Source organism: Nyctibius grandis, chromosome 2 (genome assembly GCF_013368605.1).
Source record: "Nyctibius grandis isolate bNycGra1 chromosome 2, bNycGra1.pri, whole genome shotgun sequence".
In the NCBI taxonomy this organism is placed as follows: domain Eukaryota; kingdom Metazoa; phylum Chordata; class Aves; order Nyctibiiformes; family Nyctibiidae; genus Nyctibius; species Nyctibius grandis.
The window spans coordinates 18,894,104-18,906,432 of record NC_090659.1 but is presented as its reverse complement, the minus strand read 5'-3'; the positions used below and the strand labels follow the sequence as shown (position 1 = coordinate 18,906,432).

The 12,329-nt window shown below is 44.8% G+C and overlaps 1 protein-coding gene across 1 annotated transcript in view; it reads left to right on the top strand.

Annotated features, from left to right (window-relative positions):
• TIAM1 (TIAM Rac1 associated GEF 1) overlaps positions 1 to 4,767 on the top strand; it is an 82,868-nt gene extending 78,101 nt beyond the window's left edge. The window contains 4 exon segments of the mRNA XM_068425207.1: positions 362 to 464; positions 1,216 to 1,303; positions 2,143 to 2,315; positions 4,283 to 4,767. Of these exon segments, the coding sequence (XP_068281308.1) occupies positions 362 to 464; positions 1,216 to 1,303; positions 2,143 to 2,315; positions 4,283 to 4,767 (849 nt within the window).
• Positions 4,768 to 12,329: the final 7,562 nt, after the last annotated feature.

Below are 12,329 nucleotides of genomic sequence, written 5' to 3'. Positions count from 1 at the left end.
GCTTCCATGGTTGTTTTCTAAAGTCATCTGGCCACAAAATAACTTTTGAATAAGTAAGGCAAAACTTATGCATGTTTGTGAGTGTATGCGCACCTAGAAGAGAGAATGCAGCGCTGGTCTCGAATGACTTTTGAAGGCATTGATAAGAGTTGATTGGTCTAATGGTTGCTTTTGTCTAGAATTTAGCAAGACCTTCACAGATAGGCACATCAGTGATGCTGGTTACTAAGATGTTGTAGTGAGAGAATAGGAATTGCAACAAGTCTCTAGCTGGACATTCTCAGTGCAAAGCAAAGGAGACTTGCGTGTCTGACTATCCCAAAGTATCTCGTTTCCTAATGGTATTTTGAAATTCTTCCAGGGAGGATCACATAGAGCTTCAATTTATGAAGACTGGGATCCGTTCCGCTTTCGCCACTTGATACCTTTAGAAGCACTGCAGGTTCGAGCATTGGCAAGTGCAGGTAATCTTCCCGCTGCATGAATTTGGCAGGGTTCTTAATGTTTGGTCTGGGGGTGTTCACTGACCAATGTTTATCCTTAGTACATGTGTATGCAGCTTCTGGGGCCTGAGCAAGGAACCCACGACCTCAACATCCATAATAGCCCTGGAGAGAAACGAAGGGGCAGAAGCTCCAGTTGTGTGTCTCCAGCTTGTCAGTACTTTTCTGAAGCCAGAAAAGGTTCTGGAAAAACAGGGCAAAGTTGTTGCTGACTCTGGTTCTCTCTGTTTCTCTTCCGGAGAGTAGAAGGCAATCTTGCAGCTGTGGGACAACAGAGCTATAGTGAATTTTTGTTCTTGTCATTGATGGCTTCATGTGAAGCTTATTATATTAAAAATTTCAAAATTTTAAACAATTTGCTGCCTTTCTAATGCATAAGTGAAAGTGGAAAGAACGTAGGAGGTAGCTATAAAATGTGACAGTATTCTGTGGAATACCTGAAAAGCTGTGTTGGGGGGGAGGTTTCATATTTTTATGGGACTGAGTGAGTGCATGTAAAATACTACTAGATTTTGGCGAGTTTAAGTGTCTGTTGTTTCACTAGTCATTTGCCCACTGCTGCCTTTCAGCCATGAGTTAATATTATTTGCAGTGTATTATCTGTTGTCCCGGATGGTCTTAAACAATTTTTTCAGTATTACGGAATAAATACTCTAATTGGGCTTAAATATGAGAAACTGTTGTATGAAGCGCTGCTTGCTTTTCACTTTAGATGCAGAGACCAATTCTGTATGTGAGATTGTCCATGTTAAATCTGAGTCTGAAGGCAGGCCAGAAAGAACATTTCACCTTTGCTGTAGGTAAGTACGTTTCCAGATTTTCAATAGCAGCTGCATCTCTGGATCCCAGCTTGCCTGTGCCTTCCCTTTAAGGCAATCTGGGAACAGCCAGTAGGGGAAGTGGGGAGAAGGTGTTAAAACCTTACTTCTGGCAGGCAGAATTTTGTAAAATGTATTAAAATAAAGGCATATATTTGATCAGCTTTGCACCTTTATGATAATATCCTTATTACAATTTTCCTTTCACCAATTTACATCCAACTGAACTCCAGCATTGGATCTTTATGTCAGGTTGCTGCCTGTGTGTCTCGTTCAGCTGGTACCTTTCATTGCCCTTTCCTTCAGCAAACCTTGTCCACCTTCGTTGTGGTGGTTGCCCTGATGTGTTTAAGAGTTCAAATAAGAACTTGGTACGTAAGTTCACTAGGGTCTAACGGAGCTGATAGCAAGCCAGTTCCTACCACTAGGTAGTAGAGAGTTGCAGAACTTCTGCTTGGTGTATGTTTTCAGGAGACAAACTGAGATTTAATTAGCCGCCATAAGTCAACTTGATGTTTATCGGACAAAGAGAAGTTTCTGGTTGGTGTTGGAGGAAAAGGAAGCCTCAAGAGGGGTGAATGGCTCAATGTTTTGTTAATGAACAGTGTATTTGTTTCCTTGGATGTCCATTGCAATGATTATAGATTTAGCTTTGCTTTGAAAATGCTGTATTAAATTGAGTCTTCTCTGGGGGATGTGCGTGCCAGCCGGTTTGCACTGTCTTAAATCACAAAACTGGTCATTATTTATCTCATTTACAGTGAGCTTTTAGCAGTTCCCAAGAATTAACGCTGCCTTTTGTATTCTCACCTATTTTTCAGTTCACCAGAACACAGGAAAGACTTTCTGAAGGCAGTGCACTCGATTCTGCGGGATAAACACAGAAGACAGCTTCTTAAAACCGAAAGTTTGCCCTCATCCCAGCAATATGTTCCTTTTGGTGGAAAAAGATTGTGTGCTCTAAAAGGTGCAAGGCCAGCCATGAACAGGGCAGGTACTGTAGGGCTACAGACTTTCAAGATCCCAGTAACCCCAGCACTGTTGTAGGACATGTGGTGGTGTCTGTTACTTGTATATTAGGATTAGCATTCTCTCCTATGTATGTAAAAAATGCTGGTTTTCCATGCTTCACCTCCTTGAGAGCCTTAAATTGCCTCTATTTACCTTGCTTTGCACTCAAGGCTCAGCTTCAGAGCAGTCCTTCTGGCATGGAAGGAAGAAATGGGATTTCTGTCAATACCAATTGGCTGTGCACTTTAATCTGGGAATGGGTTTCAGCTAAACAAAGCAGAAGCCCACTGCATATTTCTTCAAAGCGTGTACAGAATTTTGAGCTAAAACCCTGGCACTTTTAAACTCGAATGCGCAAGAAAAATCAGCTCCCCCGAGTGAGTGGCTTGGTTTGAAGAGAGAGCTTTGTATGCCCTCCATTTTAGCGTTTTCAGCTCTGTTGCCAAAGGGCACATGCTTCTACTTCTCACATTTGAGAAGCATGCACTTGATACTCTTATTTTTGTAATGGCCTGTCCTAAACCATGGATTTTCCTTTTCAGTTGACTTCAGGCAAAAGCAATGAGAAAATCCCAGGGAAAAGCAGGTTTTCATTTTCAGGACACTAGATGATGGAGGGAAGAAACATTTGCTTCCAACTGAAAAGTACACGGCACCGCTGCGTGTTTTGTTCTGGTCTGTTATTTATTTATTTTTTCTGCTCATTAGATCCAGCAATGTAGACAACCAGGCTTTCTGTTCCTCTTCTGTAATGGGCAGGCCAGACCAATAACATTCGCAGCATGGCTTCTCACTCGGGGTGTTGCTAGCCCTCTGCCTCAGAGACACTTAAAATCATAAGGAAGAAGAGTCAAAGGAGGGCCAAAATGTAACCATTTTACTACAGCTCTTCTTCAATCAGCCTGTGGGGCTAGTCTGCTGTAGGTGCCAAACCTCCTTGCAGTTTGGTTTGTTGGTGCATTTGCATGATGAATTCTGCAGAGATTAAGATCTCCTCTTAGAGTCCAGACCTCTCACTACAGTTAAAATTTGCAACTGCTGAGCTGCTGCGTACTTAATGCATGTTTTGAGGCTCAGGCATATTAAAATGTAACCCCGCCCCCAAGCTAGAGTTTAATAAATACATACTGAAAGTGCTAAGGTGATGTTTAGTGGAGGGGGACAATCTATAACCTCGGAGTTCACCTGCTTGCGATGGAGCTGTGTGTGTGTGCACGTAAAGCGCTGGAATGCCTGCAGGTCCTTCAGCTGCAGGATTCGTCCCCTGCTCTGCCTCACAAGCCTCTTATGAAGATGTTCCAACACAGAAGATGTGAATTTGCTAATTGGGCCAGTTGCAAAAGCTAGTAGACCAGCTGATGCTGAGTAAGGAACTTCTGAAAGTTTTTCTGGTTTTGGGGTTTTCTTTTTTTCCCCCCAGTAGGGAGGGAGTGGGGAAGGGAGTAGCAGAGCCTGGACGGGGAACTTGCTTCCCCGTAAATAGTGCAACAATTGCAGCATCTTCAGCACCGAGGTGGTTACTTGGAAACCTATAGTGTTGCTCTTACCCCAGACAAAGCTGTTTCCTGTACCAAGGCGTAAGGCTAGTTGGTTTTTGCGGTGTGCTGACAGCAGGGCACTGCGTGTGAGAAGCTGAGCTGAACGGATGCACTTTGTGTTGGCTGGCTGCCTGCCTACCGCTTAGGAGGAACAGTAATTGTGGGCCATTATCCCAACTGTGGATCTGAGTAGCAGAAACTCCTTTTTCAGCTGGAGAGAGACCTGTGCTGAGGAGCTGAGTGCAGTGTGACTTGCCCGCAGGGAGGATGTTGAATGACTAGGTCATTCTTGGGAGTCTACCCGCTTTGTGCCTAGTGGTGTTAAATAAAGGGCCCCTGGAAGACTAACTTTTTCAGGAGAGTTGTACCGTGTGTAAAAAGCCTGTGGGGTTTTATCTTTGTGTGTGCGCAGTGTCAGCCCCAAGCAAGTCTCTTGGGAGGAGGAGGCGGCGCCTGGCCCGAAACAGGTTTACCATTGACTCAGATGCCGTCTACACGAGCAGCCCTGAAAAAGAGCCCCAGCAGCCCACGCACAGTGGGGACACTGACCGCTGGGTAGAGGAACAGTTTGACCTTGCTCAGTATGAGGAGCAGGAAGACATCAAGGAAACGGACATCCTCAGCGATGACGATGAGTACTGCGAGGCCATGAGAGGCGCCGTGGCCGACCGAGACCTTCGGGAGCGGCTGCAGGCGACCTCCATCACGAGCAGCCAGCCGTGTCGGGGAGACCACCCACGCCCGGCCATGGACACACATGCCTCCAGGATGACCCAGCTGAAGAAGCAGGCGGCCTTGTCTGGCATCAACGGTGATGTGGAGGGCCACGGCGAGGAGGTCATCTGGGTTAGGCGTGAAGACTTTGTCCCCAGCAGGAAACTGAACACGGAGCTCTAAACCGGTCCCCTTCCCCCCCCTGGATGCGTAGGTCTCCCCGTCCCACCCTCTATCCCTCCCTCCCACACCCACACACTGCGGAGAGCCGATCCGGATAGATTGCACACTTGCACACACACCATTTCGGCAGCTGAATTGGTCCGAAGCCATGCGGCCACACTTTAGGCAACTGTAAAACGTTCAAAACCTGGAACGGAATAAGCTTAAGGTCCTGTCTTACGTTACCAAGGGCTTTCACACTATTTTATTTATTCTAAAATAATCAGGGGCTGAAAATAAGTATGGGGAGAACGTAATCACTGGAAAACAAATTACTCTGGATGTCTTAACCTACGTGCAGCGAAGTAGCTTAAACAATAGCACAACGAACAGAGGGTTTTATAGCCGTAAAACGTCAGTCGTAGGTTCATCTCCTTAATGAGGAAACTGCCTTTTTAACGTGTACAGTTGCAGTATTCTTGATACTTTTCCTTCTTTAAATGTAAGAGAATATACATGTATTTTAGGAATGCGTGAGGAAAGGTTTGGGTTTAATGTTGTGTTAAGTCCTCTTGGTCTGTGGCTGGTCTAATTTAATGTCAATGTTGGAAGCTCTAGTTTTACATGATATGAAGATGCCAAACTCTCTTAAGAGAGATCCAAATTTAACACTTGAAGAAATATTTTTTTGTATTTTACCTGAGATGCAGGGGCACAAAGGGATAAGAGTTCTACAGCGTTAGCGTAGCTCCACGTCTAGGGTAAGAGGCTAGCTTTTTTGCAGAGGGTTAGGAATGGTGGTTTTATATTAAAATATGAACTGGAAACTCTTATTTAGGTATAACTTTCTTCAGGAAAAGGATTATTGTATATGTTTGAGACTGGAGTTTAGTTAGATAATAAAAAGAATAAAATAAAATTACATGACTGAATTGTAGTGGACCAAACCAATCCATGGTGTAACCTCGCTGGAGCCAGTGTAGCAACATCACAGATCCGTTTGGTCCGCTTTCTCTGGCAGAGTTTGGGCTTAGGGGACAGGGAATTCATGGCCAAAAAACTGACCTCATCCACTCTCCTACTGTGGGTGAAACTAGTGTATTTTGTTTCCTTTATAAAAGCTTTTCCACTGCAATAGAGTATGAACAAGTTCTACACAAGCAAACCTCTTTAACATTTTAAATCTTTTATTTAAACATCTAAAACAGGGTAAAATGTGACTAAAATCTTGTGGTTTTTAAGTAGACTTCCAAATATGAAACACAAAATAGCACTTTTTTTTGAAGATTTATATAGCTTTTCCCATTTCAATTTCACCTATAGGAAAAAAAGGAAGATTATATGAAATTTTCTTTTTTTTTGTTGGTATCTATTGATGTTTGACACATTAGTGGGTACTTTGAAAACCTGAAATTTTATAATAGCTTTAGGATTATATTTTATAAAATCCTCTCTGACTATATTTTAAAACGTAACAAAAATTATTCCCCCCAAAAATCCATCACTGTCTTTGTGTCCCAGCTAGCATTCTCCCCTTGCCCCCTCCCCGCCCCCCACACACATTTCTGGTTTCTGGTGCACTATACTTGATCTTATGAAAGCTTTCTCTATTAACTTTTTGCTATCTTCTGATTTCTTTTCGTAAAAGCTTTAGAAAAGTTTCTATACCCTTTGTATTATCACATCATTGTTTTATATCATCTACCTGTCAGTTGTGTCCCAGCGTGTTAGAGAAGCGGAGGTTGTAGCTGTCCTGTGCTGTACCCAGCGGAATACAGTCAGCGCTGAAATACTGGAAGGCTGGTACTGGGAAGGTACCGTTGTTCTTGTACATAATGTCATGACATGTCTATGTCAAAGGTTCTTATATATTTCTTTTATAAGCTGAAAGAAGGTCTATTTTTATGTTTTTAGTTCTATGAATGGAACGTTGTAAATGCCTGTCAGAAATAAAATACTGGAAAAAAAACCCGAGAGAGTGGTATGTGTCCGTGTGTGCTCCCAAGAGAGGTGCCCCTCTCTGTAGAGGCAGGCAAGGAAGCAAGTCCTACAGTAGATGAAGCTGTTGGGATCACACTTCTGGCTTTAATCACCTGTAGGGAGTCTCCTTAATAGTAAGGTTTCCACCCTTAGCAGTGTGTACCCTGTGTCGTGTGCAGGTATTCCCTTAGAAACGGGTTCAGCCCATCTTGGCTCTGCTTTTTGGTGGGGTCTGAGCTCTGGGGTAAATAACGACTCCTTTGGCCACCACATGCTGAGCTTCAGCCTATCCACTGTTGGCCTCCCTTCTCTCCTACTGAAACCTCATTTTTATTTATTTAGTTCCCCAATGGAAGGTCCAAGCCTGGAGCCTTGCCTGTTAGAGGATGGAAAACAAGACAGAGAGGAGATCAAATGCTAGATGCAGGTATTTGCCCACAGTGTGCCTATTTGACATGCACTTGGCACAAAATGAAGCTTCCCTTTAGTGGGACCACTGACTTTAAAATGGCATGTTCAAGTCTGTAACTAGCAACACTGTTCCCCAAATCTGTGAAAACTGCATCAACCTCGACTGAAACATGAGTGCAAAGTGTGCTAATGCTTGCTTGTGTGCTCAGCAGAGAACAAATGTCGGCAAGTATGAACTTCTATTTTAAATGCCACAACCTTTCTTTAGATGGGTTCACGTGTTTGTCTCCTCCACAGTTTAGTTTCTACTAGCTACTGCAATGTTTCCAGCAACTGACCTCAGCTTTCAGATTGTATACGAAGCTGCTTCAAGAGCTTGTCCTACTGCAATAACATCATCCTTTGCATTAAAAATCCATATTGTGTAGCTCATTTATCACATATCAAGCCTTACTCAGAAGGTGTGATAGGTGGCAAGTGTGATGCTGTGGAGTGGTTCTTGTATTCTCACCTACCAGTCACTGTAGCTTAGGAAAGAGCCCTCAGGTAAGGCTCAGCTCACATTTTGCAGCAGTGAGAGCTGCCATTTTTCTTATTACATCCGTAAGTAGTCATGCCTGTTTCTTTTTCTGTGTTGGTCACAAGGAACCTTAAGTGTGTATTTTAAAAAGAGAGAGGAAAAAAGTAGCAAATTCCAGAAGAATTCCAATTACTTTGGAAGCGCTCTCCAGTCACACCGTGGCCGGTTGTTTGGCCAAACCCCTTCCCTTCGGGGTGCTGAATTTTAGTCCAAATGTAACGAGCGCATCGTGGATTGGTGTTTTGTGCAGCCTGGGCAGGAGCTTCCCTGGCCCATGGGTGACACCCTGACTCCCACCACTTTTCTTTAGGGGAACTAGGACTAGTGATGCACAGGCAGTTGGGTTATGTGCGTGGATTCTGGCCGATTCCCTAAAAGGTGGGCTGGTGGACATTAGGGAACTGGCTTATTAGAAAACAAGGTGTTATTGCCAGAGCTGCAAGAAGAACCTTGGACAGCCCCTTGGTCTTGCCTGCGGTAGAAGAACAGCAGTGGTCTTCTGTGGAGAGAGCACAGGCACCATGTAGCATTGAGGTTTGGGAAGTGCTTTTCTTAACTCTAGTTGGACCAGTCAGTTGGTTTTTATTGTCTTCTCTAGCAGACCTGCTTTGCTTGCACCAGCTTCAGGCCAACGCAGAAAATACTTTGTTTCTGAGGCTATTGTCTTTGCAAATAACATGTCAAGAATGTGACCCTGCTTCCTGCGTGCGGCTATTTTAAATGTGACCAGATAATTGTGGAGACAGCAAATGGTGCTTCCCACAGCTCGCGTTCCCACTCCCGGTGTCTTCGGTAACTTGCTTTCCTTTCCTTTCAATTTTATTCTCAACAGTTGCTGAGGTACTTCTGCTGAACGCTAGTCTTTTCCTTTTTAATCCTTTCAATTACAAGACCTGTCATGCATGTTGGTTGAAGACTGTCCCTGTGTCAGTATTACTGAATGAATCCAGTCCAGCACTTTGGAAGCTTCCTGTGGCTCTGCCTTATTCTGGGTGGCAATGAGGGCAAAGAAAGCCTTTGAAAAATTGCTTCCTCTGTTTCTCTTCTCCTTCAGCCACATCCCATTAACAATATACAGTACCTCTGTGCTGTACGTGGGCATGAGCTTGAGTAGGTTTTTGCAATAATTGAAATCTTATAGCAGCCTTAGGGCCTGGGTAAATTGTTACCATTTTCAGCTTGACAAACAAAGGCAGGGGGAGGAGTACACACAAGGTCATGCAGCAAGCCTGTGATACCGGTGAAAGGCTCACAGAAGGCTGTTTAGCCATTAGTCTGGACGTAGTTTCCTTTTTGTTAATGTAAAGAAGTAATTGTAGTAAGGAATCCTTTCTTGTGGCAGAGTAATAAAGTGATCAGAAAAGTCACACAGACTGCCTGGGCAGCAGGGATTTGTTTGTCCATTACATCCGGCTGCAGTATCGAGTTTGCTTTCTCCTTTCAGTTATGTGTTTCCAATCGATTTAATAAGAGGGGGGGGATGATGATGAGTCAGGGAATAATTGTAACCAATGAAGTATTTTGCATGTGACCCTCAAAATAAAGCCCTGGTTTCTGTGGCTGTTGCCCTCCACGCACTGATGTTGCAGGTGATGCTGACCGTGCACAGACTCAGGGGGACGTGCCTCGGTGTGCCTGGAAGGAGAGCAGCTTGTGCAGGCTCCGTCCATGGGGGGTTTCAGGAACCATGTGGAGAAACCCCTGAGCAGCCTGGTCCAATCCCAGAGCTAGCCGTGCTTGGGGCAGGAGGTTGGACCAGAGACCTTACTGAGGGGCCTTCCCACCTGCATTATCCTGTGACAGTGTGACTCTTCCTCTGCACCCTTCCACACCTGGTCACACAGGAAAAGTTTCAGTTTGTTGTTTTTTTCCAGTCAGGAGCAAACTGAAAAATGTGTCTTGGATTTTGTATCAAAAGATGAAAATACTGCAATGAAACCAAATAGACAAACTCCCAGGAGGTGAAGCTTGGTGACAATCTTCCATAGAAAATGGCAGGAGCACAGAGTTATTGTGGGGGTGGGACAACTGAAGAGGCCATAAGTCACCTTCTCCTGATCTTCTCACCTCCAGTGAGAAGTGTTTGATGCCAATGTAGATATATTTCCTGGGATGCCCAAGGTCTACTAAACACGGTAAATGGCAGAAGTGCCTGTTTGCCACTAATCCTGGGGTCCTTGCTGCAAAAAACATCACTGGACTTTTATCCAAACTGTCTTTGGATATACAAAATCATGTTTTCTGCTCTCCTGTCTTCTCCCAGTTGAAGGAAAATATTTGAAATGAGAAAATCTCCCCTTAACCCCCTGTTTTGGCACATCAGAGTTAAAGGTACTACTCCCCCTTTTCCCAGAGCCCGGTGGGTGTTTGAGGTCAGCATCCTACTCGGAATGCGGCTATTCTGAAGGAGGGATCTCTTGGGAAAGGTTGACTGCAAGGGGCGATGGAGCGTAGGGTATGCCTCAAGGCTCCCCTATAGGTGCACCCAGTGTCCTGCCTCAAACAGCACCCGCAGACATATGTCTAGGGAAGAAGAATAGAGCAAACATTTGTGATACTTCGACCTCTACACTCCCAGCTCCTAAACACAGGCACACACTGCTGTTCCATGGTGTAGTATCTTAAGGCACTTCAGAAGATCCCAAGGCCAATTCAGCTGCCCACACGTAGTCAGTAGTAACCCTTTGGATGTCTAAGAGGTCCAAGACATCTATCTGCATGGGAATGCAGGAGGACACAGGCGCTTCAGGTGAGCTATGCTGTTGGGGAGGAACAGCTGGAGTATGGTGGGTAACGCTGGGGCAGCTCAGATGGCCTTGAAGGCAACTGAATGGCACGCTGTGTGTTTAGTAGCTCTCCAGTGACTGCTGCTCCAGGAGGCTCTCCAGTGTGCCCTTGAATCTGGGTAACCTTTTGCATCCAGACATCCTTTGGCAAGGAGTCTCGGAGGTCTGATACCCAGACAGGGATGTGTCACCTTCTTTTGCTCATTCTGAATTTTGATCCCAGTAGTTTCATTTGACACCTGCTTACTTTTTACATTGGAGGAAACTGTGAAGAGTCAATCTCTACTTACTTTCTCCACATCATCCATAACTTTAGAAACCTCTGTCATATTCCTCATAGCCAGCTTTTTTTTCCAGACTGAGCCATTTCAGGTACTCAAAGAGCCATTAATCTGGCTCATTGGTGCCACAGGACTTGTTTTCCATCCCCAAAAGATAATAAAAAGTATGAAGGTACGACAGTGAAGGTAAGTAGAAAATAAACATCTTGAGTATGTTGTCAGCAAGCCTGACAGGGATTGCTAGAGTGGTTAAATTTTGCAGAGCTCCACATCTCTCTAGGGGATGGCAACAAAGGGCACAGGAAGGAAATGGCATGAAAATGGCGTATGGTATATGCAGCAGCTCCTACCAGCAGTGGCATCTCTTGCAGCAAGCTCATGTTTGCTTCTTAAGGCAGGATTATTTTCAGCTTGTAATACTACCGGACTAATCCAAAACCTTCAGGAAGTCGGTGAAGTAACAAAAGGAAGAGAGAGTCAGGGCATCAAGCAGAAAGCAGCACACAACTAGAAGAGCACGCACACAAGTGGTGACAAGTGGCCTGTGTATGCCAGCTCTCTGTGCACTTCACTGCACCAGATCTGAAATCCTTCCTGCTCCTTTGGCTTAAAAACTGTGCTACCACAAGCCAACCGTCTCTGTGTGAAACAGAGGAAGACGGAGGGAAACTTCCTCCCACAGTTCCTCCTGCAATTCCATGCATAGTTTGGAGAGGTGAATACTGATGCCATTTTTGAATGCCAGGACAGACTCCAGTAGACTGTGTGCTAGAGAGATGTGCTGGATCCCTATGTCACATCTATGCAATTAGCTGATGACCTGTATGCAATCACACATTGTTACAACAGCCAAGTAATCTGCTCTTGGGGAAAAATTGTTTGAAATGAAATAGGTAACCCGAGGAAATAAGAAATAATTAGAAACAGCGTATTGAAAAACAGAGGGAGCAAGAGGACCTGAAATTAATTAATGTTGCAGGAACCGGATCAAAGACAGAAACTGAGATTCATAAAGCTGAAGAGAGGAGTGAATAGAATATTAAGTATGTGTTATACTGTCTACAAAAGGAGAGCAGGCTCTGAGTCAATACCTGGGGTGTTTGGAGTGTGGCAAGGAAAAAGCCAAGTGCTCCTCCATGCCCAAAGGCCAGCACACAGCTCTGTGTTTTTAAAAAAAGCGCTGGATGAACCTGTGCACTCCCTGCATTACAGGAGTTGCTCTAGGTACTATCTTGCACCAGATGCTTTCCTGCTTCTCAGCCCTGCTAACCTCCCTCATGTTAATTCACAGGGCTGCATGTGGCCACAGGAACATTTTGCCTGTGGCCATGGTGTTGGGGAGACTAAGGGAGCTCCATAGCACAGACACAGGCTGCTCTGGATCAGCTGTTGCCAGTGCCAGAGAGCAGTCTCTGGTGCTACATTTGAAATCTAATCACGCAGCCGTAGTTCCAGCAGCTTTCCTTTCAATTCCTAGAGAAAGCGCCTGTTGCTTTGTAGAGCCGCTGGCTGGGTCCAGTGTAAGTCATTGCTCCTCAGGTTCCC